Source organism: Drosophila willistoni, assembly GCF_018902025.1.
Source record: "Drosophila willistoni isolate 14030-0811.24 chromosome 2L unlocalized genomic scaffold, UCI_dwil_1.1 Seg168, whole genome shotgun sequence".
Taxonomy (NCBI): Eukaryota; Metazoa; Arthropoda; class Insecta; order Diptera; family Drosophilidae; genus Drosophila; species Drosophila willistoni.
This window is the reverse complement of record NW_025814047.1, coordinates 8,210,597-8,238,250: the sequence shown is the minus strand read 5'-3', so window position 1 is coordinate 8,238,250 and position 27,654 is coordinate 8,210,597. Positions and strand designations below refer to the sequence as shown.

Here is a 27,654-nt window from a genome sequence, read left to right as displayed (position 1 = left end):
TTGGAATTTTGTCTTAATGGGACAAAAATAAAATAAATATCTGGCAACTCCACACGCTAATCGCCGTGCCAAATGGAATTCGCCGTTGTTATTGTTGCAAATAATTGAAAAGTTAGTCGGATTTTGGATTAATTAATTGCGGATACTGGCCAACTGGATCAGAGAAGAAATTTGGACCTGTTGGAATTATGTGAATTGAGGCTTCCACAATTACGCTAAGAACCCATCATGTTTTCCATGTGCAAGCAAACACACGCCGCAACCGCGGTGGAATTTTCCATCTCGTGCCGCTTCTTCAACAACCAAGAAGAGAATCTTGTTGTTGCCGGCGCCAATGTTTTGAAGGTGTACCGCATTGCACCCAACGTGGAGGCTAGTCAGCGGCAAAAGTTGAATCCAAGCGAGATGAGAGTCGCCCCAAAGATGCGTCTCGAGTGCCTGGCTACATATTCTTTGTATGGCAATGTGATGTCTCTGCAGTGTGTCTCCTTGGCAGGGGCAGGCGCCATGAGAGACGCTTTGCTAGTCAGCTTCAAGGATGCCAAATTGTCCGTGCTGCAGCACGATCCGGACACTTATGCCCTGAAGACGCTTTCCCTCCACTACTTTGAGGAGGAGGATATTCGCGGAGGTTGGACGGGACGTTACTATGTACCCGAGGTTCGAGTAGATCCGGATGCTCGTTGCGCTGTGATGCTGATCTATGGCAAGCGTTTGGTGGTGCTTCCCTTCCGCAAGGACAACAGTCTGGACGAGATTGAGCTGGCGGATGTGAAGCCCATCAAAAAAGCACCCACAGCCTTGGTGACGAGGACTCCAATTATGGCTTCATATCTAATAGCCCTCAGGGATTTGGATGAAAAAATCGATAATGTCCTTGATATACAGTTCCTGCATGGATATTATGAACCCACGCTCCTCATCCTCTATGAGCCTGTGCGCACGTGTGCAGGTCGTATAAAGGTACGCTCCGACACCTGTGTTCTGGTGGCAATTTCCCTAAACATTCAGCAGCGCGTCCATCCGATCATTTGGACAGTGAACAATCTGCCCTTCGACTGCCTCCGCTTGTTGCCCATACAGAAGCCCATTGGCGGCTGTCTAGTGATGACAGTGAACGCCGTGATCTATCTCAATCAAAGTGTTCCACCCTATGGCGTCAGCTTGAACAGTTCTGCAGACAATTCCACAAGTTTTCCACTAAAGCCTCAGGATGGCGTCCGCATCAGCTTGGATTGTGCGAATTTTGCTTTCATCGATGTTGACAAATTGGTGGTGTCCTTACGGACGGGAGATCTTTATGTGCTGACACTGTGCGTGGATTCGATGCGAACTGTGAGGAATTTCCATTTCCATAAGGCAGCCTCTAGTGTGTTGACCAGTTGCATCTGTGTGTGCCACATGGAATATATATTCTTGGGATCCCGACTGGGCAATTCCCTGCTGCTGCATTTTACGGAGGAGGATCAGAGCACAGTAATCACACTGGACGATGTGGAACAGCAACAGCAGCAGCAAGCCGCGGAGGAGCCCTCAGAAGAGGCAGAGATCGAAGGCATTCTGGACATGGATCAATTAGAGGCTGCAACATCTGCTCCGTCGCAGGCAAAGTCTCGTCGCATAGAGGATGAAGAATTAGAGGTAAGCCCATGGCACAGTGTGACAAAATTTAAAAACTTGTTTCATTTTGATGCGGATTTTTAAGGTATGAACAACACTTGAGTTGAAATTGTCAGGTTATTCTCAAAAATAGCCATTCAGAACCCAATCTCCAATTTTCATAGGTTGACGTTAAATTTGAGTCATATCTTGAAAATCATTTATTCAATTTTAATAATTTTCATGGGTTGAATAGCGCAATTATTACTTGATGAAACAATGCAAGAAGATGCGTTTGAATGTTGAAACCTAAATACCAATTATACATATAAAGCAAGACGTTAAATGCTTTTGACCCCCTCTTTTGTGATATTAGAAGATCGCAAGTTAAGAAACATTATAAAAGATTCTGAAGTATGTGTGTGTTGATTTAAAAATCAAAGCTTATAGCAGAACGGATAGAATCTTGGCTCAATTGCAAAACAATATTTTACTCAACTTTCATTCAAATTATAGTTAATGCCAGGATATGGGTTTTCCTCCATTGGGTGTGGTTTCGGTTATAACGACACAATCAATGTCAGATATAAATATATAATTCTCTAAAAAAGAAGTTTGGCTCTAGAAGGATATAAAGGGATGCTCTGAAAGTTTCGACCACACAGTTTTTCTTAGTTTCACTATACCTTCAGAACCCGCTAATAAGTGACCCCAAAAAAAGCTTGTCTTGTCTTCATTTCTCTCGTTCTCTGACCCTAACTGATTTTTCATCAATTTGATTGTAGGTCTACGGCACAGGAGCCAAGGCATCTGTTCTCCAGTTACGTAAATTCGTCTTTGAGGTCTGCGACAGTCTGATCAATGTGGCACCGATCAATTATATGTGTGCCGGGGAGCGCGTGGAATTCGAAGAGGACGGCACAACGCTGCGTCCTCATGCTGAATCTTTGCAGGATGTGAAAATCGAATTAGTCGCGGCAACGGGGCACAGTAAAAATGGAGCTCTGTCCGTTTTTGTTAATTGCATTAACCCCCAGATCATCACCAGCTTTGAGCTGGAAGGTTGCCTCGATGTTTGGACAGTGTTCGATGATGCCACCAAGAAAACGAGTCGTCAGGATCAACATGACTTTATGTTGCTGTCGCAAAAGAATTCCACTTTGGTTCTGCAGACGGGCCAGGAAATCAATGAAATTGAGAATACTGGATTTACGGTCAACCAGGCCACGATCTTTGTGGGCAATCTTGGACAGAATCGATTCATAGTCCAAGTGACCACGCGGCACGTTCGGCTGCTGCAGGGCACGCGGCTGGTGCAAAACGTTCCCATTGATGTCGGCTCGCCGGTGGTCCAAGTGGCCATAGCTGATCCCTATGTCTGTCTGCGGGTCTTCAATGGTCAGGTGATAACACTGGCTTTGCGCGAGAGCCGCGGCACTCCTCGACTGGCCATCAATAAGCATACAATCAGCAGTTCACCAGCAGTTGTGGCCATAGCCGCATACAAAGATCTCTCCGGATTATTTACGGTGAAAAGTGACGACATCTTAAATCTAACTGGAAGTGGATCGAACAGTGCGTTTGGCTCCACTTTCGGAGGTTACATGAAAAGCGAGCCGCATATGAAAGTGGAAGATGAGGAAGATCTACTGTACGGCGATGCAGGAAATGCCTTCAAAATGAACACCATGGCCGATCTGGCCAAGCAATCGAAGCAGAAGAATTCCGACTGGTGGCGTCGCATGCTTGTCCAGGCGGCAAAGCCCACCTACTGGCTTGTGGTAGCTCGACAGAGTGGTACCTTGGAAATTTACTCTATGCCGGACATGAAGCTGGTCTATCTCGTCAACGATGTGGGCAACGGGGCTATGGTCTTGACGGATGCCATGGAATTTGTTCCCATTTCACTAACCTCCCAGGAAAACTCCAAGGCTGGCATCGTCCAGTCCTGTATGCCACAGCACGCGAACTCGCCGTTGCCCTTGGAATTATCTCTAGTGGGATTGGGCTTAAATGGTGAGCGGCCGTTGCTCTTGGTGCGAACACGTCTGGAGCTCCTCATTTATCAGGTGTTTCGGTATCCCAAGGGCCACTTGAAAATACGTTTTCGTAAGATGGACCAGTTGAATCTGCTTGATCAGCAGCCGACGCATGTAAATCTCGACGATAATGAGGAGAACGAGGAATTGGAGTCGTATAATATGCAACCAAAGTATGTCCAAAAGCTAAGGCCGTTCAACAATGTCGGCGGCATGTCAGGTGTGATGATCTGTGGGGTGAATCCCTGCTTTCTTTTCCTAACTTCTCGAGGCGAATTACGGATCCATCGACTTCTTGGTAATGGCGAAGTGCGCAGCTTTGCTGCATTCAATAACATCAACATACCGAATGGGTTCCTCTTCTTCGACACGACTTTTGAGCTGAAGATCTCCGTGTTGCCCAGTTATCTCAGTTACGACTCAACGTGGCCTGTGCGCAAGGTGCCTCTGCGGTGTACTCCCCGACAATTGGTCTACCACCGCGAGAATCGGGTGTATTGTTTGATCACCCAGACCGAGGAACCAATGACCAAGTTTTATCGCTTCAATGGCGAGGACAAGGAATTGTCCGAGGAAAGTCGCGGAGAAAGATTTATCTATCCAATTGGCTCTCAATTTGACATGGTTCTTATCTCACCAGAAACTTGGGAAATAGTGCCAGACGCGTCAATTCGGTTTGAGCCGTGGGAACACGTTACTGCTTTTAAGATCGTGAAACTTTCGTATGAGGGCACTCGCTCGGGTCTCAAGGAGTACCTTTGTATTGGCACCAACTTCAATTACAGCGAGGATATTACAAGTCGCGGCAATATCCACATCTACGACATCATCGAAGTGGTTCCCGAGCCGGGCAAACCCATGACCAAATTCAAATTAAAGGAAGTATTCAAGAAAGAACAGAAGGGTCCAGTTTCCGCCATCTCCGATGTTCTCGGCTTTCTCGTGACTGGTCTGGGTCAGAAAATCTACATTTGGCAACTAAGGGATGGAGACCTGATTGGCGTGGCCTTCATCGACACGAACATTTATGTGCATCAGATCATCACAGTGAAATCTCTAATCTTCATTGCCGATGTTTACAAATCCATCAGTTTGCTGCGCTTTCAGGAGGAATATCGGACCCTGTCACTCGCATCACGCGACTTCAATCCCCTCGAAGTCTATGGCATTGAGTTCATGGTGGATAACACCAACTTGGGCTTCCTGGTCACCGATGCCGAGAGCAATCTCATTGTCTATATGTATCAGCCAGAGGCTCGCGAATCTTTGGGAGGACAGAAACTACTACGCAAAGCTGACTATCACCTCGGTCAAGTGGTCAATACCATGTTCCGGGTACAGTGTCATCAGCGGGGTCTACATCAGCGCCAGCCCTTCTTATACGAGAATAAACATTTCGTTGTCTACGGCACATTAGATGGAGCACTGGGATATTGTTTGCCACTCCCCGAGAAGGTCTATCGCCGCTTCCTCATGCTGCAAAACGTCCTACTCTCTTATCAGGATCACTTGTGTGGCCTGAATCCCAAGGAATATCGCACACTGAAATCATCCAAGAGACTGGGCATCAATCCTTCACGTTGCATCATCGATGGTGATCTGATCTGGTCCTATCGCCTGCTAGCCAACTCAGAACGAAACGAAGTGGCCAAAAAGATCGGCACACGTACTGAGGAGATATTGGCGGATCTCTTGGAAATAGAGCGCCTCTCTGGCGTTTTCTAGATTCTAATCAATGATGTAGCTCTTAGTTTTTATAGTTAAGTTTACGGATCTGTCTATCAATTGTAATTATAGTTCTTTAATTCAATTGTAACAAAGAAAGTAATTTGTTAAGTAAGCATTTTGTGCTCTTTATTTTCCTCCATTTGTGCGCCAACCCCTTTTGACTGATGATTCGCTGGAAAGAAATTTGATAAGTTTCCTCCCTCCATTTGGACGACTTTTCCCAAGAAATTTCAGTTTAGACGCTTGCTGTGTGTGTTTTTGTCTCATTTTGCCATTTAACAACTGGCTTTTCCATTATAATATTTATTATAGATACATAGTTATTATATATATATAATATAGATAGTTATAGATGTTCTAGATTATTCATTGTATAAACTAACATCATCATCAGGGTTAATTATTCAAAATGTGCAAACAGCCAAACAGAAAGCCATACTACACTTGTCGTACGAAGAAAATACACATTTTAATCGAAAGATCATCCGAAAACAAAAAAATAATTATTACATATCCAAATTATGTGTGGGGTATTCTAAAGGGGTATATAAGACATGTATGTATGTATGTATGTATATTGTATGTATGAAGGCGCATGATGATTTCTTTTCTCTCGAACAAACTAATTTAGTTTAGATAGAAAATATTCTCTTCTCAAAAATATGCAAAAATACGAGCTGAATTCTATATATGTGTACGTAATGGTGTTCGTCTCCTCAATGTGTCTCCTTTCTTCCTTCCACACAGATCAACATTCATCTTATTTCTAAATCTGAGAGCTAAGACGTGGACGTGGCAAATCTCCGAACACAGCCTCGCCATGAACACTCTTGGCTAGGGCCTGGATGCTGGCCGCAATATCGATGTTGTCCAACACCTGCAGAAAGATTAGGGAAAGAATATTAACTTCTTGGCATACAATCGATTGATAGATAGAACATACCTCCTCATCCTCTACTATAAAGTTGTTGTTTGCCCTCTCAGCCAGCGGAGAGTTGGAAATCTCGATAGGGAGACTTTTGGCAAAGTTCATAATATGCGCTGGGATCGATCGAGCTCCACGCATCGGTATGGGCAAGGAGCTATCAAGATCTACGGCATCTATAAAAAAAGAGATTAACATTAGTGCCAAAAGGTATAGTTGTGGCCATCATTGATCACTTACATTCAGCTTCATCGGCGGCTACTCCCTCGTCCACATTATCCATGGAGTTGTCAAGCTGCTGGGACTGCAATCTCTGGTATGATTGCTGCTGCTGTTGATATATGTGGGCTCTGGTGAAACTGGAGGTCTGCACTGGGTGGGATGGTGTGGTGGTGGTCTCCTCCACGTCTTCCAAATCGAATAGACAATCGTCAGCCTCCTCGACTCCGCCCATTGCCAATGTCGATGTATTGGTTACCGAAGGGTTTCTAGCTGGGATTCCCCCAGCCTGCTGCCTAAAGGTGGGGCTGTTACCCACGCTCATGGGCGTGGCTTCTGGTGTGGCGGGCGGTGTATCAAAGTTAGACATTTTGCGTGCACTCAACACAGAGGAACCACCAGAAATCAATGGCTGGAGCTGCTGTTGATGCTGCGACAATGTCGGAAAATTGGGTGGCTGTGTCACGGCGGTGGTTGGAGTGGTTGGTGTGATGGGTACGTTCAGATCGCGACGACTTCCAATGGTGTTTCGTCGACCTCCACGTGCAGCAGCACCTCCTCCTCCTGCTCCTCCAAGAGCTGTTCCTCCCGTGGCAGTCGCCAACCAATTGTCGGGTACCTCAAGCGAGGCATTCATGGCACAATCCACAATCAGACGCGTCAGATGCGCATAGTCCTGATTGGATTTCTCTCGATAACTATTGAGTAACTCGAATTCCTTTTGCGTAAAACGTTCAATCCGCTCGTTCGTCTTAGCAATTTCGGCCTGTACGCGAGCCTGTTGGTTGGTGGTCAATTGGCGCAATCGTAGCGATCGCTCATCCATAAAAATTGACGAAAGCGAACCAATACTCTGATTGGAAGCAGAAGGGGCTATGCCACTGGAGCCCTGCCCCTCCAGAATAAGAACGCCGAAGCATTCGGAAAACAATTTACTCCCACGTCGTTGGGCCAACTCTTCGTTGCTGGTCAACAGCGTACGATTGATGAGGTAGGAATTGTTGAACTGGACCCCTCCATCCGCTCCAGCCGGTAAGCGCTTGGCGCACACAACCTCCTTGCAAATGATGCAGCTGACAAATTGCCAACTCTGTACACCAGTGGCCACCACCTCGATGTCCAATGTGAGGCCAACGAGTAGCTCGGGCAGCTTGATTGCATTAATGGTTAATTCCGGAATGGGACCGTGTACCTGCAAAACCAAAAGAACAGATTATAAATATATGTATATATTTTCATTGAACTTCAATTAAGAATATAACACATGGAATCAAAAATAAGAGCAATAGTATTAAAATGCACTTTATCCATCAAAATTTATCAGTTTTTATTTTAAAAACATAGTTTATCCTTGGACAACTGCAACGTGTAAGTGCAAATTTTACAACAATAAATTATCCTAGATCTCCTGTCAGGCAAAAAGTTTTAGAGTAGTTAAAGTAGGGCAACAAATTAGATTCATCCTTTGAATTTTATTTATATTTATACGAGTAAAAATTACAATCAATTTTACCCAATAAAATTATGTGCAATGTGTCTTCATTCTACTTTGAATGCATTTTCCCCATATATAAACATTTAATGGTGTGAAATTATAATGTTTGGTATTATTATGCAACCAATTCAATGAAAGACTCTCATTTGGGACCCCTGAAAAATGGTGTGTGTCAAGAAAAGATAGAACTTGCAATTGATGATTGCCTCTCCTTTTGATAAGTTTTGGGTTTTGGGTGGGTCCAGCGACCCCTGCACTTATCTCGCCCCATCCCTGCATTCGGTAGTTCAAGTGCAAATTTGTCAATTATGTTTGAATCGAGTGTCTGCAACCTTATCAGACAGAATGCGACGGGAGGTTGGAGGCAGAAAGTCTATTAGAATCTAAACAACAAACAATTAGTGCAATGGCAAAATGTTGTTGGATCGCAAAATGACATGACTACTTGAATTTAATTTTGCTTTTGGTTTCTGTGTTCAGAGTATTCGATGAGGAGGGGAAACTTTTGTGTTGTTAATCACTGACATAATTTGAATAATTTAATAAAACACATTTAATTTCTTCTTAATCAACAGGGGGGGTCGGAGTAGTAAGAAAAGAATTTTTTGTGGTTGTTGATATAAACCACGTGTTGACGGACTGATTGACGCCTGACAGGAACGACACACTCGCACACACACACACCACTACCCACAAAATTGACACAATACTCCTCCCTGCTCCCCCTCCCCCAGCCCAGCAGAGCAACGACTACAGAAATTGAATTGAATTAACGTATGTAGGTAGGTTTAAAATGCAAACGTCAACACACAAGTCAAATGGCACATTGTGTGTTTCTGTTCATTTGCACTGGCCACAAAAAGCTTCTCATGAGTAATGATGTGAGGATGTTGGAAGTGCCGACCCCGAGATACCCTATTTTGCAGCTCATTTCGTTCTTTACATCTTCTTAGTCAAAGGTAATAACCTTAAATAAATGTATCCATTGAATTCGGTAATCAAATAGGAACTGTATAAGTTTATTTAACTGAAAAGATAGTTCTATTACGCAACCTTTATACTCTATTTATCCAAATTGTGGGCGATAGCTTCAAGTATAAAAACAAACGATTAAATTTGGCTTTCAGTCGTGAGAAAAGTTTTAAACCATGTTTATCCTAGAATGCTATCCCCGTGTCCCAAAAGTAGCGACTTCTCTGTTTTCCTTTTTTTCGCTGTCTCAGCTTGTTTCATATGTAATAAAATTACAAAATACATATTTGGTAATTTCACAATTTGTTCATGTAGATTTAAATATTTGAATGAAATTGCAGGTTATATATTATATATTTCTTTTGTTATAAACTAGTTGTTTACTAAGTTAACTAGCAAGGAAAGTATAAACGTCGAGGTTGGTAATGTTTGTTTTACAAACAAATTTTAACTCCCTGGACTCATTGATGACACAAACCTCTCTTTGTTTTGTCATCTGTTGTCATTAATCTTTGGACTTTTATCTGAAATTGGCTTCAAGTAAAGATATTTGCATGGAATTGGATATGACAACTCTAAGAAATCGGATCGGAACGTTTCAAACTGCGGCAAAATTGCAAGCTCACATAATGGATTATACGATTATAAACAAAATCATATAATTTTCCATAAAACAAAAATAATAACTTGTATATTATTTGTTTCTCCAATGCGAGGCAGCCCTTAAATAAATTGTTTATGCGTTTTGAGCGGGGAATGTATGTATATCTAATCAGCTTTAGTCACAGTTGTTATTATTATTTAAGAGGAAAGAAAATGTAAACAAGCAAATGAAAACAAAAACACAATGCAAATGCATTATGGCCAAGTGTTACTTAGCATTTTGTTGTCTTTTTGTTTTATCTCGAAAGCTATCAATATATTTATTGGCTCATAAACATATTTGCCTGGATTTGTTTTTCCAATCTTTTTTATTACCACTGCATCGAATCGACTTTGACTGGGTAAACATGAATGAAGGGAAAAAGAAGGGTCCAACTAAAAGTGATTAAATATTAGCTTTAGATATTTAGTTTTAAACACCTTCGTTAGACCTTAATCCTCATTTTCTACATTGATATTTGTTACATTATTTGCCACCAAAAGAATAATAATCTCGATTAGCTTTTCATTGTGACATTGAGGCTTTTAGTCACTCCGCCTCAGCTGTTTGTTATTTGCCCCTTTTTTTTTGCTATGGTTTATGGCATGGCTAAAGTTAAAGTGGTCTGGAACTATGTATGTGTGTGTGTGTGTGTGTTTGGCTGTTATTTTGCACTTGCCGATAGGCGTACACCCAAGCCACATTTGTATGTATATATCTACGAGGGGTAACACAATCATAAATGATCAGACCAGAAGAAAACTTTTATCACAGTTGATGATGATGATGTCACTTTCTTGTTTGAGCAAAACACTTTTTCCATCAAGCCAGTTTGGCTTAATTTGTAAAGAAAGGCATCGCAGTACAATTTTTGACCTGTGGGCCAGGCATAATTAGTTTGGTCTCTTTTTGGCCAGAAGATGGTCGATAACTTTTCATGCGCCTCTCGTCTGGCTGACTCTTGGCATTATCTCACAAAGTTGTAAAAAGTTGGGTACACATATTGCCCACAAAGTTTCCTTTCTCCCCATGGACCCGTTCGTTGGTTCTGCAATGCATGAGGCGTAGGAGGGAAAGGAAAGGGGGGCGGCAATGTGTGTTTACTCAACTTGGCTTGCACAATTTGCAATGTGCGAAATGTCATTGACTCTCCGGCCAAACAACAGTTCTGAGTGAAGACACTGCAATGACAATAACAATAACAATAACAAGCATATTAACAAATAACATTTGAAGGCCTGGAAAGCGGACTGCAGTCGCCTCTCAGTTTGCCAATTAACCCTTCTCACATTCAGTTTGCTCGTTTGGTGGTAATTATGCTGGTTGGTGTGGCGCCGCCATTTAGTGGCCAGTCGCCACTGTATGGCAAATTAAATAACCATTTATATGTACCTCCTACCTACCTTCTATATATACATACATATATGCATATATATTATTCGATGTATATTTTATGGCTCTCTCACTTGATTAAGACAAAACGACACAACAAATGCTAATACAAAAAAACAAAACAGAAAAAACAACACATCGAATGTTGATTCTTGAATGACTACGCCAAATGTGAAGTAGATCGACTCGACCGATCGATGGGAACGTGCCTTATTGCACACACACAATATATTTGTGGTCTATCCATACAAGATTCATATAATTGTATATATGTATGTACATTTATGCATAATGGAACATCGGAAATCAATACAAATAAATTGTTTAAAATGACGTTAAAGGCGACTTGTGGGAAAGTTGTGAGTTGCGCTCAATAAGAAACCGGATTCACATCAATTAAATAAATATGTCTTTTTATTTTTAAAACTTAATGCCTTCAGATATAATATATGTTTATGTGGCTGTAAAGTATGTACATATTATTCCAATTTATTAACTGTTTTAACAAAAAAAACTATATTTTCCAGAGTCTTTTGACATTTTGGATAGAAGAACTTTTTTCACTTTCTTCCAATCGAATGTTTAACTCAACAGTATGGAATAATTGGCAACTTAAAAAGTAATTACATTGTAATTACTTGTTTACTTTTATGTTTATAAACCAAAGTGTAAATTTTATTATTTTATTAGGTGAAACGGCAAGTTTTACATTGTTATAACAAATTAACTTTTTTGAAGTGGTGGGAAAGCCCTTGAAAATTATTATAATTTCCAATTTAGCAAACATTTTAGTTTCGCACACACAAACTAATTGCATTATCGGTTTCTACTAATTAAAGTAAATCCCTACTAAATGGAGTCAATCTGAATATTTGTGCACATTCTTTTTATAAGGTTATTAAAAAAAGCCAACAATATGGCTTGGTTAATTAAGTATTTCATATTTGCAGCAATAAGGAAACAATTCCCATGATTAAAAGTGTCTGGAGAACTGCGTTTATGTTTTGTCTGGTGCTTCTTCTCCAACCGAGGAAGCGGGGTGACAGGGTGACGGGGGGACATTATGCAATACCAAAACACTTCCCCCCATGATAAATATTATGTGCGCAATTCATTTTCGTATCATATTTTAACAAATATATTTTTGCATAATGAAATGGTATTGTTTATGTTTCTGTTTTTGTTCGCTTGTCTGGCATTTGTTTTTGTTGTGCAATTTTTTTGATGACATTTTGTGGTCTCTTTAATTGATTGCTAAGCATTAATTATGAAGTACATACATATTTAAGTGGTAGTTAATTTATTTTTCTAACCAGACAGACAAAATAATTGAAAGTTTATTGTTTAACAGGACACAAAATCAACTTTTATTGAGTTTTATTTTTTGTTTTTAAATTTTCTATTGTGATTTTACCTTTCTTATGGACTAATTTATTAATTTGCTTTCATCGAATATATGTAACAAAAAGAAACCGATGAAATGAGCGAGAAGAAACAGAAACGCAGCATAAACGAAAATATGTTGTAAACAAATCATGAGCAAAAAAGAAACCAAAATAATATAATCTTTTATAGTTTTTGTTGGCTTTTTGTTATTGTTTCTTTTTTTGTTTTTCTACTTTTCTATGGGCAAGCAGAGCGCGTTTTGTCGGTTTCGGCCTACGTTCGGAGGGGACGACTTCGTCTCCCCTTGTCGTTGCTGACAAACAGAATAATGCCATATCATTTGTTTTTGTTTTCGTTCAGATACAGATACAAATATTTATATACATATGCTATATATGTATGTAAATATATACGTATGTATGTATATATGCATATATACATCGACATCGGCGTTGCACAGTGGTTCGTTTAGTCATATTTGGTTTAACTTTTGATCAACTAAAGATCAAAAATAAAATTTTAACAATACAACAAAATGTTCTTTAAATTTGGTCTACATTTCCATATAGTAAAATGAATGGCATTAATCGCTTGTTTTTGTGTGAAAAATTGCCAAAGAGAAGAAATGCGGTTTATTTTTAAGTTTTGTCTTGCTTTTTTTTTTTGCTTAAATTTGAAGTAAAGTTTAATAATTATAGAAAGAAGATCACTTTCCAATTAAATTATTTAAAAATGAAATATCAAAAAGAATGTTATTACAACTTATATAGGGAGGGATCAAATTTTTTTAATAACTAGACTTTTTAATCTAAAATGAATTAAAAATTATACAGACATATCAGCAATTCCAAATCCAACCCTCTTTTAAAGTATTGTTAACCATTTTTGACAACTCGAAAATTGTTTATGCAAAGAGTTTTCGTCAATCGAACCACTGTACGTCGTTGGTTGTCGTCGCCGTCGTCGTCAGTCATTTGGCCATTATCATAAACAACTTTAGACAGCCGGGAACCTAACGCGTGCGGGGCAGCTTTTTGCTCTTGGATTACGGAATTGGCAAAATAATATTTTGTTGTTGCTCATGTTTTCTTTCCTCTTTATTCCATGTTATTCTATTCGGTTTGCCTACCCTATCCCACACCAAAAAAAGAAAAGGGAATTCAAAGCAGACAATGGGGATTATTCTGAGAAATAAGGCCACCCGAAATTGGTATACTTGTTGCCTAAAAAATTATCATAGGGCCACAGTTAGTGAGTAAACAAGCTTTAATATGGAAAAAACGTTTCTGTTTCTTCACAACATTTCCAAAAATTAAGTCAAACTATTCCTGGTAATGCTCAAATAGTGCAAACGTCAATGCTTTCTCATTTTTATTTTATTTATATTTTTTGTATCATCTGTCAGCTTCTTTATCCTTTTATGATTAACCAAGTAAGTTCCTTTTGCTCACCACTTTAAGCAAAAGGACAACAAATTTAAGTTTATAAATTTTCCATATTTCTCTTGGTCTCAACTAGTTTTGTGTAGTCTTATCAACAGTTTAAGATCCCGATATGATTCAGTTTGTAAATAAAATTCAAAATCCGATAAGGAACAGTTGAGACTCTTAAACAATTTCAAATGCAATGGTCGGGAAAGCTTTTCGAAACGTGTGCACGTGTGTCTGAAGGAGACATGAAGGAGGTGGAGGTGTAGGAGGAGGAGAATTGGATGGGTCGGACCCTATACATCGCTTGATTAGGCATATAATAGACACACCTCAACGTGTGTATGCCGGAGAGAGAAAGAGAGAGAGAGAGGCGACGCAACTTTCGTCTGGAGCTATAACAGTATATTAAACGCAACAATGTTTGCTTTCAAGCGGACGGAGCGGGGGAGAGGTTGGACGCCGGCTGGTGAAGAGATATATGTACATACATACATACATATACTATATAGTATGGAACATGTACCGGGTGTTATCAAAACTTTGACAAACAAATTTTCTTTGGCCCGTGTGTTGTTTGTTTAGCGCACACGGCAGCAAAATACATGTAAGGCTTTGCCCTACGAGGTGCGCTTGAAACATACACAAAGAGAGAGAGAAAGAGAATAGAATGCATCGGATGTTAATAGGCCCTTTAAGAAGGAATGTGAAAAGTTTAATTTCGTTTATCAGACATTCAATCTGTTGCATTATGTGTAGAAATGCAAAATATCTAAACTATTCAGAGTCTTGTCTCAAAGAACTATAGCTTCTGACTTCTTTAGAACCACCCCTCTTTCACATACATACGTTTATATGTATATATGTACACATATATTTGATATGCAAACAGCAATACGAACGGATGGTGCGACATTCTCTCTCTCTCTCTCTCTCTCTCTCTCTCACCTTCTTGCTGTTAATTGTTAAGTCTATGTGAATTTTTATGTATAGTTTGATAACACTATTCAACAAATTTAAAAGCAAAGATTCTTTCATCTATTCTTCAAGACCTCAAACTTTGGTTAAATGGCGATCGGTTTGAAATATTCCTCTTTACACCCTCTACATACACACACACATACATACATACATACGTATATCATCCAAAAGTCTTTGCATAGGCATTCCGATTTGCCTTGATTTTTGGGAGCGCATAATTAATGTAAATATGCATATATAGTTTGTACGATATAATGTGCTTAATTTTTTCTTTTTTTTTTTGTTCGTTTTTGTTTATGGCATGCAAACAACAATCTCAGTCCGCACATTTGACACATTTTTCGGTTTCTCTTTCTTTGTTATTCTCCTCTTAAACAAATATTTATGCAAACCCAAAGCATAATTGGACGGGGCCTGGGCAAGGGGACACAGAGGGAGATGGAGAGAGAGGGCATCATCATCTAACGAAAATTAACCCCTGCGCCAAATCACGCAAACTGAACGTGTGTGCCGCAATCCCCTCCCCTCTCTGCACCTACCTACCCCGCCGCTCCCTTCCAACCAACACCCCTGTCCAACGGTTTCAACCCTGCTCTATTGTGCGCACACACGAATTTCACCTCGTAAAAGTATTTTAAAAATCTGCTCTATAGCCAAAAAGGTGTTTAGTTCTCTATTTTTAAACATTGAGAATTTATAGTTTTGTTTACAAATTGGCAATACTGGCAACGCCGCGCAACGGTTCAATGGCTGCTGCCCCTCTGAGGGAAAGAAAAGATCCGACAATAAATACGTACAGGTAGGTAGGCAGCTAGGTAGGTACGTAAGTAAGTAGGTACACTGATCGAGTCAAAAGTTCATGCAAGGATAAATATACAATAGAATTTCAAAATTATTCCTATTGCCGCCAAAACTTATCCCTATCTGAAGGAGAAATCATTTGAAATTTAAAGGAATATGTTTAGTTTAATATTATTGTTTAAATAAAGTATCAAGAGTAAGCATAAGTATAAAATTAATAACATTTTTCCTTTGAGAAAGTCAGCGAGGATTGATCTTTCGAAATTTTGAACGCATAATTTACAAGTATTTCGAGCAACAGAAGTTACATTTTTGACTGGTTGGCCATAATCTCAGTTTTGTTTATCTCAAAATTCGTATAATAATTACCAGTTCTACGTACGTGTTCTATAACAAATATTCGGATAGAGGAACGGAAAGATCTTTTTTAAATACATAGATTGATACGAATTGTTGTGTTAATCAGTATAGACCTAAAAGTGGTTAACCACATTGTGGATTTGAGTGTCAATCTAGACTAAAACCGAAGATATATTCATTTTAGTCAGAATTGGGCAACGAATTCTGTATATTTGCTTTGGCAAATTAGATTAAGGCGTAAAAGGGCGTAGCGAAAAGAAATAAAAGAAAACCTTGGCCAACTACACGAGACTACAAATCAAATTTGATTGCTCTAGTTTTGTTTCTTTTTTTTTTTTGAGATCCAAGTGTGATTTTTTCTATGGGCCAACAGATGCACATGCTTATATCGACCGATCGGAAATATATGTGTACTTAAATACACTTTATAGGGTTAAAATTGCTTCCTGTTTCATACATTTGGATCACCCTTTGAGGTGAAGGTTATAAAAGTCCGAGATCATATATCATACATAGTCGTCTACCATTTAGAGGTCTATAAATTTTATAGCCCTCTTGCAGCTTGATTCTGTGCATATCTTGGATTTGTCTTTATCTACCAAAGTTTGTTTTTCTTTTTTTTTCCAATTATAAATTCTGTATTTAGATTTTGCCGACCTTATCATACTCCCAGCTCCCTTATCACCCAAACAGTTGGTCCACAATATAGTCGTAGTAATTGTAGAAATCTTAATAACCACAAATATCAAGAGAATAAATTGGCAAGGGTATACAAAGTACGTATAAAATATTATATACATATGTAGTTACAAATACATGGAGGGAGATATACACGTGTATATATTTGAGTCCCGCCTACTTATCTTTTTACTTCTATTGTTATTTGCCATACAGACACACACACACACACACACCCAATATAAATGTGTATATAGACATCTCTTAGTCTTACTTTACATTTGATAATGCCTATTTATAGTTTGAAGCGTTGTCAATGTAGCCGCAGCCGCGCCTTGCATTTTCTATCATACATATTGCTGATTGATAATTTTTTTCTTCGTTTTATTGTTTACTGGTGCTAAGTAGGCGAGTCAGTGGATCGTAAATCGGGGGGGCTGACTGGATGGCTGGGGGAGGGATTGATTTGATTTCATAATGCATTACAAATTAGCTCGAAAATAACAATCAAACTGCATTTGCATTTGAATGCAGTTTTGATTTTGTTTTCATTTCTATCGAAACTTGTTTTCCTCCTCAATTGAATGATGTTTTACACTACTTTCTGATAATATAACAGACCCAAAAACTGTCTCTCTCTAATATATACATGGATCTAATCATAAATAAATCAATCAATAAAAAAATAGCAAGTGATGATAGACGACGTCAGCAACAAATACACATGAAGAGGGCGAGACATAGAGAGAGAGAGAGAGAGAACATTGTATTTTTACCATTTGATAACCTAGAAATAATCGAAAGTCCAAGCATGTGTGTTTGATTAATACATATGTACATATAGTAGACTAATGTTGAAACCAAACGATAAGGGGCACGGGGGAAGAGGCATGGGCCAGCTCTATCGGAGGCTCCATTTAAAGGAAAGGATCATCTTTGTGTTAACAAATGTTTCCCGCGTTTTCCAAGGTGTTGAAATTCTGTTTTACAACGACAACGGAAAGTTAAGGAATTTTGCGGACGGTTTTCAAAAACTCTTATTCAAAACTGTAAGCTTTCGAAATTTCTTACCTTTTCCCTTTTCCTTCATGCATTGAACACTCAAAAGATTTTTTGGCACAAATCAAAGGTTTTTCAAGGATTTCTTAAGGATTGATACCTTCCGGTTGGTTCCCTTCAGAAAGTATGTATGTATGTTTATATTCAATGACTCTTCCTAATTCCCTTTGATTTAAATGTGAGTATTTATCTAAAACTCGAACTATTTTTGATTCATGTGGGAATTAGATAACAGATAGATGGTGAGATAGATTTTTGACAGAAGTCAATGAAATTATATTATTGTAAGAGCCTAGCAATTTGGTAAACAAAACGAATCTCGATTTGGAACACGAACAATTTTATATATTCAAAATCAAAAATTCGTGTGCCAGGAATGAATAAAAATTTAGATGATGAGTGTTGAGTAGAGATTACCATTTAAAGTGGCGCATCTTTTTTTTTCTTTCATAACAGGTCCACATTAAAACAGAAAAGAAAAACAAAGTGAACAGCCTTGTAATCGGTAGCTACTCCAAAAACACCTCCAAAGACAAATTTAAACATAAATTCATATTTAAGAAAATTAAATTAATTAAAAAAGCGTGTCGACTTCGGTATACCTTGCAAACAACTAATATCAAGATAGATTCTTTTCTCATGACGTGTAGTAAAGAGAAGCTATCTCTTTCGCTCTCATAGACGACCCCAGCGACCAAGCTTCAAATTAATCTCTTTTAGTCCCCAAGACCTAGGCGAATTTGTATTGCCTGTTACATACATTTTGGCGACTTTAATATATCACTGCACCCTATGGATGGGTAGTATGAACATATATCGGTCTTTATTGTGTATACACACACATGTGTACAGTAAAAACTCCATCGAGGAACACACATCCGCGTTTTTTGTAGACGCGAATGTCATTTGTGTATTAAAAAAAAGTGCGATCATTTCTTGGACGAGGTTGGTTTCCACCAAAGAGAGTTTTCACTGTACACATCCATACATACATACATACACATGTGTGAGTGTGTGTATCATATGGACGATGATGGGGCGCTGTCTGTCAACTGGCCATCAAAGAAGAAAAGGCCCTAATAAAAGAAGATGTGTCGGCTAACCGAATTCATTGTACCCTTTCCTGCATAAACGAACCCTGTTGCTTCTTAATGCTGATCAAGAACAATTAATTCTATGTATATAGGGCATAGAAACATTTCCACAACACTTTCAGTCCCAACTCCAACATCTTGTTGTCCCATGGATTTCTGCGAATGTGTGAGGGGAAGCCACTGCTAGCCGAACCAGCTGATCCTCTTTCCCGGGTCACCGAATTCTCTTGGTCCCCAAACCAGCCGGCAACATTTGGAAATCTCAAAAACTTGTTTATACAATTTTTGTTTCTTCTTCTTCTGCTTCTGCTTCTGCTTCTGTTGTTGTATAAACAAGTTTTTGTTTTATTTTTTTTCTTTTCATTGGGTTTCGTAATTTATTCTAAAAGCGTTCCGTTTGGCTCTCTATATAGAGAAGCAAACACACACACATATCAAGTGATATATGTAGAGACATACATACTGTGTGTATATATTTAAATTAATTCGTTATACCACACAATCTAGTAGAGAATATTTACTCGACTATTTCAGTTACACTACAAATGAATGAAAATTGCAATTTTATAGGAAATGAAGAAAGAAAATGAAGACAAAACTTTTGTCCATTTCTTAAAAAAATACACATAAATCAAATCTTTAACCATAAGAGTTCTCCAAAGAATTTTAAATTCGATCAGAATAATTAGAACTTAAGTTTTTGGACCCAAATCATCTTTGTCAAGTAGTACGAATTGAAAACCTTTTAATTATGTTACAATCTGGTATCAGTTTAATTTGTTTCTTTTTGCTAAGCTCTGAGGATTTTACTCCACAATTTTCTAAGTCTGGACAGTGTATTGTAACTTCTCTTTTGGTAGCAGCTAATGGTCATAATTAGTCATAATAAGCAGCACATTGTTTCATAAATTCAAAATAATTGAATAACTTGGTATACCCAGTAAATACTAAATGACATAATTAACTTTTCGGATATACTCATTTTAAGTTTAGACTATGATGTGGTTCACAAAAGCTATGAACCACTGTATTTATTTATTTATGTAGATATATGAAACTTATTTTGTTTAGCTTCTTCTTTTCTGTTTTAATTTTGCTCGTTGAATTATTCAAAATATCACTTTTTTAGTCTACTATTTGTCCGGACCCGACGATTCTCTTGCCTCTATTGTATGTGTATAATATGTTTGTTGATGCCTCACCGCTTCTGAAGTGGGTGCATACAGAGGAGATTCATATCACACGATCTGTAGACCGCAACCAAACAAACAATAACATCATCATCATCATTATTATCATGATGATGATGATCATACTCAGCGTAGAAGAAGCTTTTAATGAAAAAATTCGAATTATAATCCAAATAAAATGCATATCACAAGTTAGAACCCTCCACTCCACCCACTCCCATCCCACCATCACTTCTCCTCCTTCTACATTTCAGATTTTTGTTCAGCTTTGTGAAGAACATGGCAAGTGCTACTGGGCTTGGAAATGATGGAGATGAAAAAATTGGGGGAGAATAAAAGATGTAGAGAAGGGAGAGTAAAAAACAGACTTAACCTTGAAAAATGTAGCCACTCACACACACACACACACACAAAACACGCGCAGAAGGAAACAGCAAAGAGATAGAGAGAGAGAGATACAGTACAATAAAAAGAAGAAGAGTAGATTGTCCGGCTAAAAGTTTGTATACTTATTTATTTTGACACTTCTCCTGATAGCATATAGGATATAGTAAATTGATTTTTACTTGATTTATACTTATACACTGATCTAAGTAAAACTTAATTTAAATGTTCTTTAGCATTTCAATTAAATTTTTGATCTCATATGAAAGCATTCTGTCGTACGGTTTTTCCACTAAAACTGTGTACAGTGTCTGACAAAAGTGTCCATTCGGAAAATAAAATGCAATTTTTCAATTGTCTTACTATATATATTACCTTTTAATACAGATGAATCTGGTACTAAAATTGTCAAAAAATATTTCTGCACTTTCTAATATTTCCTTTTATTTTAAATTAGAATTCGTAAAGGCCTTCCCTCAAGAGGAGTACGTTGAGTTTTTTCCCACAATAATCCATTGAATAATGTCAACTATTTGTATATTTTTACCATAAACAATATCAAATTTACTTCTCTACTTTGCATTGCGTTTTCCTAGAAAAAACGGATCGTATGGAAACTTTTGTCCACCAATGTATGTATGTACATATATTAAGAATTCATTTGCAATAAAAATATTTAACTGAAGTCTTCTGTTTACTGTTTTCATAACGTATGTTTGTATGTAATAAGGATTCAAATTCGAAACTGTTGCTTCTCCCCTCAAATTTCTACTCCATCATAGTTGCAAACGTTACGTTTTTTTTAAATTGCACAAAGGTTTTATTTTAATATTTTGCTATATTTATGGTAGGTAGTTTGCTTTTAGATGTTTTTCTTTTGCTTTAAGTCAGTCCCAAAACATATGTATGTATGTACATATGAATGTATGTAGAAGGGGTTCTAGAATGGTTATAACCCAAAATAGTTTTGTATAAATTTCTTCTCCTTATTCATATGCTTTTAATAATGGTAAAAGTGATTTATCATCAAGGTTATTTTAATATTTTAGACTATTAACTCTAGTTAAAGAAATCAAACAAGTGTGTGGCAGTTCAAACTGATTTTGTTTAAATCAAAAAGAAATTGAAACACTTGAAAGTGACTTCATTCCAGCAGTGTGAACAAAATTTAATAAAAATTTGTTTTACGCCAAAAGGCGTGGCGATCTACATAAACATACACTTGCATAAATACATATATATGTACATACATATGTATGTACATATGTATGTACATATGTACATTATAAAAAGGGAAAATCGCATAAATCATAAAAAGAAGAGTCGTAAAAGAAACAGAAGCTGCTGCTGCTGACGCAGAGAACTAAAAATAACGATCAGGTTAAAAGGCAAACAGACAATACAGGGTGTTCCCAATAGGAGTCCCACCACACGATCAGGATGAGGATCAGGAGGGCAGGTGCAGTCTCTGACATCGAAATCAATTTTCGATGATGATTGTTTGTCCCGATGGAAGGAAGGAAAGAACGACGCATGAATGACCCTATTTTTTAGTTTTTTTGAATTCTCTTAAACATCCCCGTTTACCACTTCCCTTGCCATTCTTTCTATGGGCCTAACACACACACACACACACACACACATACACACGACTTTTCATGCGTGCCTCAAGAATAGGCCGGTACGACAAAGAACGATAATAGAAGGGAGAAGAAGAAAACGAGAACGAGAACCAAAGAGAGCGACACCAGTGGGTGAGAGGAAGCATACATATACATAAATGTATATGTATGTTTTATGTTGGCGTCGTCATTTCTTCTTTTTCAGCCAAATCAATATATGAAACAGCAAATTGTTAATTAAATAATCCTTGCTGTCGTGTACTTACATTGTTAAAGAAATCCGCAAATTGAGTGTGGTTCTGGAATTCAGTACTCTGACAGAATCGCCGGAATTCCTTGTGCAAATTTGTTACCAGGTCACCGCCATTCGCTCCTCCGTCCAATCCTCCCCCGCATATATTAATACTATTACTGCGCTGCAATTTCGGCAATGTTGCAGTAATGTTTAAACATTTGCAAGAGATCCGCATGATTGCGTTTTGATTATGCTCTTTCGGTATATATTTTATATTCCGTTCTTTTTATTTTGTTTACACCGTCACTCTTTCAAAAATCATTCAACTTATTCAATTTTGTTTCGCTTCGAATTTCTATTTCACGCGCACAATTTTTCAAAATTTTAAATCCAAAACAGCAATGCAGCAATTGTTTAAACAAATTAAACACCCGAGCAGCCACCCACACAACCGAACCATTCAACAATTTAATTCGCTTCAAATATGTTTGACGGCGGGTCTATTTATAGGCAGTGGCTCTGTTGAACATGTTGTCATGTCTGCAGTGCTGCCAATTTAGCTATTTTCCCCACTAGATCTAGTGGGTTGCAACAAGGAAATGCGGTAAAAATTGTGAAATAGCGGCTAGCGGGAATTATAGCTATTTTTCAGAAAAAACTAACTTTACTTTATATTTTGAAACATCTAGTAACTTCGTGTATTTTTATGCTCTATGATGATGATGCCACATTTTCATACAAATAGAATTTTTTCATTTGAATGGCAAAAAAACATCGATAAGCGAAACTAAATGTTAATTTACTAAATGTTTCACAATTTTTAAAGCGCGAGCAAAAGTTGAAAGTTTACGCTGTCGAACGCAGAGGGTTTTAGTCAAATGAATATTGTCAAAACGAAGCAAAGAAATAGTACGGCTAATACAACTTTGAACGTCATTTTACATATAAAAAAAAGCTTTTTTTACAAAATTGTTAATTACAAGAAAAATGCTGGCACGATTACAAATTACCAGCATCATGTGCAAGAAAGATAGGTACCAATGAAACCTACATAAACCAAGATGATGAAGATAAAGTCATTGATGAAATCATACAAAATATTGAACTAAACCAAAAAAAAACAAAAATTTTTCTTTTTTAGCTTTTCTAGCTATTTCTAGCTTTTTTCAAAGGCTGATTGGCAGCACTGCATGTCTGTCCAACATGCAACAAAAGAGCGCAGTTCATGCAAAAGAGTCCCCAACTTCGAACAAAACAGTAAAAATCGTGAAAAATAGTACCAACATCAGGTGAAGGAGTCGAACTCCGACAATAAATTCGAACATCGAACAAAAGAGTACGTCCGTAGAACAAACCTTCGCCTTATGTCGTATGTAGCGAATTCGCCTTACTTTATACACCGTGAGAAACGGGTTCTGAAGCAGTAGTTTTCTCTTTTATATTTTTTGTCTTTGTTCCTTTTATAAAAAGGAATATAACAAGACAGAAAGAAAAAAAAACGAAACAGTTAAATTAGTTCTAATTTAGTTTAATAATATATGTAAGTAGATTACTTCTAATACAAATTTAATAATATTTGTTATTAGTTCTAATTTAGATTTAATTCATTTTTTATTTCTAATGTAAATATATAAATATTTTTATTATTATTATTATTATTAAAGTATAGGATATAGTTATAAACTTTCAACCTAAGTATATTTTACAAGCGCTGGCAACTAAGGCGTACATCCATACACTAGCCTGGGATTCGAACCCGGATCCTCGTTGTTCAGTTGACTTAATGTCTGGGCCACTTAAACAACTCATCTACCGAGGACTGCAAATATATAAATAATAATTATGTAAATATAAATATATGAAAAACATTTTTAAAATATTTCTCTCAGTGCAAAATTCGCCAAGCCGCTATTCGCCTTAAAAAATTGAGCATGCGCCGCATACCAATGTTACCAACATCGAACAAAGTGTTGCCATTTGTTGTCATCACAAAGTTGCCAGAGTTTTTAGTTCTTTGCGCCCTCTGGCGGAATACAATAACGGCCAATCGGAATTTAAAGCAAAACAATTTAAAATCTTTATTGTTTATTGATATTTAGCAATGAGTCAAAAACCATATAAAAAATAGGAAATATCCTCAATAAAGCATTAAAAACACAAGCTTTATTGAGGATTTTAGCTATGAGCATTTTTTTATTGATGGTTATTATTAATATTAAAAACAACAACTGGCACCTCCTTTTTATTATTCAAAAATATTTATCTTTATGAAAGGAGATGAACAATAGTAATGCCTTTTTAATTTGGCATCAGAGTTCACCTAAACTTGACCCCTTTCAGGTGTTACACACTGATCTATGCTCTGCAACAGACCAAAATTATATTTGGTGGTCGGCTATGCACACTTTTCTAACGTCGCACTACAAGTTTCTAGTCAGATTTAGATCGTATAATGGAAAAAGCTGTATGACACTTGCTATGACACTTCTTCATATGTGTTTGACAACCCAAATTAGTTTGGACTCCAGGACAAATTTGGGAGCAGCTTTAACTAATCGATTTATTGGTACAGGTAATGGATCTTTCCAACAGGCTAAAAGGATTGTAGCATTCTCTACCCAACAATAGATTATGACTCAGAAAAAAGGACCGATGGTTTTAGATAATTACAGGATCTAATTTATGTTGATTTAACTTACTCCACAAAATCCAAGTTCTCAAAAATCGGGAAAGAGTGAGTGTTTATATTTTATTATTAGTTTATATTTTATTAGTTACTAAATTAAGTGCAGAAAATTAATTTAGTTGTAAGAATGTTATTTTCTTGCAATAATACAGACTTTGCTACTTTAAAATAAAAATCATATTTAAAAGAGTTAGAAGTCCATAAGGGAAATACATATAATGAGTGGAATATGTGAACCTCATTTTTATAAAATTGGTCAGATGTTTGTAACGCACAGAAGGAGACTTTTCCGATCCCATAAAGTATATACATATATTCTTGATCAGCATAAGAAGCTGAGTCGATATAGCCATGTCCGTCTGTCCGTCCGTCAGTCGGTGCGTATGCGTTCTATCAGCCTTTTTTATGCCTTTTTTATTTCCCGGGTTAGATAAAGTATGAAAATTGTTCGGATCGGATCACTATATCATATAGCTCCAGAAGAAACATTTTCATAGAAATTGGAGTATCCCCATGAAATTACTACTAAGATAGTACATATTGGATATAAAACCTCAGATCCCAAAATTTGAATCTGATCGGATATATAGAACACAAGTTACAATCAATATAAATTGGTTCAAGCGCTGCCGGCAGCGCTGCTTGCTGCCTACTATCAAATCAACAGAGCACATGCATACACACACATAGACCCAACGCTACATAAACTGTGTGTGTATGCGTGCCGTGCTTTTGCTTAGGTGCTGAAAGAAGAAGAAAAAATTGTAGTAAAAAGAGTAATAATGTTTTGAATTGAGTTGCAGGGAAAGAAATTTCAAAATGTAAAAAAATCATTGCCAAAGATTAAAAGGGTATTAAAACTTCGGCATTGCCGATGTTAGCTTCTTAGATTATACGGCGTGTTTTATATTTATAAGATAGCATATGTAAATATTAGAGAGCTGCATGAATGATAGAAGAGTCAACGACAAATGAATCCATTCGAATTGAATGAGTGCGATTGTAAGTACTTGTCAAATCTCCAAAAATAAATAACTCTGTTTAATGAAAAGCAATGACTTGAGTGTCAAAGCATTGAAATGGACTAAGGCCCGATTGAACCCGATAAAAATATTGTATGCGCCAAAGCGCAATTATACAGGATAGCGTTTTTATAAATTATTTTTGAATTCGTTAAGTGTGTCGTGTGTCGCTTACGTTATTATTGACAGGCCAATATCTCCGTAAATATATAAAATAGAAATGTAATATTTCGTTATAGTCGCAAATTGGGCTCGACATTTGCACTATTTAAATGTAAAGCTCAAATTTAAATGCAACTAATCCGAAAATTAGGATCACTATGTGAATTTTATTTAATGACGTTAGAATGCTCTCTCTAATTACAATGTATTGTGCCTATGATGAACGTTCTTGGGAAGATTTATGTAGTTAAAATTTAAAAAAGTTGTGCTTTAAATTGTCATAAGCTTTTTTTTGTAAGACCTATTTTATATGATGTTTGTCTATACATATATACATACATATACATATGAACAAGTTCTTTTAAGTCACTAAATTTTACAAACATGTGTGGTTTCTTCACATTAGCTGTCAGGATTATTTATTCCTAAATTATGTATTTTTACCTAAGAAAAAAAAATTGGAAACATAAATACAAATAGTACATTTTATTAAACCCAGATTAATTTGTTGTAAAAATGTGTATTTATACTGAAAATTTGACTAACATTTATTCGGCTGTGCCGAAGTTTATATACCCTTGCAGTCCTTGGTTATAATATTTTTACATGTTCCAAACTCTTTTTCTGTAACTCAATTCATTAATGCACATACAAAACATTCCAAATTTCATTTCCATTTCTTGTTCTTCTTCTTGTCCATCCCCTTTACATACATGCTGCGATTGGCACGCATATAGTTTATGTAGCGTTGCGTCTGTGTATGCGTGTGCTCTGATGATTCGATCCTAATGATTTTCATACTCTACCTTTCCCGGGTTAAAAGTAGCTCAAATATCTAATTTAATTCCGATAGCTCTTAAGATGGCGGCGTGAAGTTGATTTGCGCAGACGGACGGACATGGCTATATTGACTCTGCTTTTCATGCTGATCAAGAATATATATACCTTAATGGGGTCGTCTCCTTCTGTGCGTTACAAACATCTGACCAATTTTATAATACCCTCTGCAAGGGTATAAAAATAAACAAGTGTCAAATATAGCTTCGATTGATATATCTTTGCACCTTCAGATTACTGTTAATTGTTATTTTTGACTCTGAAATCTTTAAAGTTTTAATTTCAAAACAAATGAATACATACAAAGGTTAGTATATTGTATGAATGTCTCAATACACGTCCCAATCTGACAGACAATCTGTTCAAACCATCCATTATATCGAAATGTTTTAACAATAAGTACACATATTAGGGAGATAAAACACTTAACTTAACACACTTAGCACTCGTATCATTTGTTCAAAGCAAGGGGGTAGCTAGATATGGACAGGGGGAGGGCTGCCCTTCCACTAAATTGAATCCTGGCTTATTTCTTGGCTAAAAACATGCTTTTAAACATGAAATAGATAACTTTAGACTTAATAGAGTTATTTTTGTTATGCATAAATTCATGCAACGCTCTAATATTTATATACACATATGAAGTATGTTTCTTTAACTAGCACGAACTAGCACTTTAAGCAAATATCTTGAATCCTGTCTGTATACAGAGCGAGAG

General features: G+C 37.2%; 2 protein-coding genes across 2 annotated transcripts; one reads left to right on the top strand and one right to left on the bottom strand.

The window, feature by feature from the left end:
- Positions 1-86: 86 nt before the first annotated feature.
- LOC6652201 (cleavage and polyadenylation specificity factor subunit 1) lies at positions 87-5,850 on the top strand. Its single transcript, XM_002074798.4, has 2 exons — positions 87-1,641; positions 2,385-5,850. The coding sequence occupies exons 1-2, from the start codon at positions 229-231 to the stop codon at positions 5,361-5,363; spliced, it is 4,392 nt and encodes a 1,463-aa protein (XP_002074834.1). The 5' UTR covers positions 87-228; the 3' UTR covers positions 5,364-5,850.
- Positions 5,618-22,711, bottom strand: LOC6652202. The gene is made up of 4 exons (XM_002074799.4): positions 22,261-22,711; positions 6,532-7,702; positions 6,310-6,467; positions 5,618-6,243 (listed from the first exon to the last, which is right to left on the bottom strand). The coding sequence occupies exons 1-4, from the start codon at positions 22,462-22,464 to the stop codon at positions 6,133-6,135; spliced, it is 1,644 nt and encodes a 547-aa protein (XP_002074835.1). The 5' UTR covers positions 22,465-22,711; the 3' UTR covers positions 5,618-6,132.
- Positions 22,712-27,654: the final 4,943 nt, after the last annotated feature.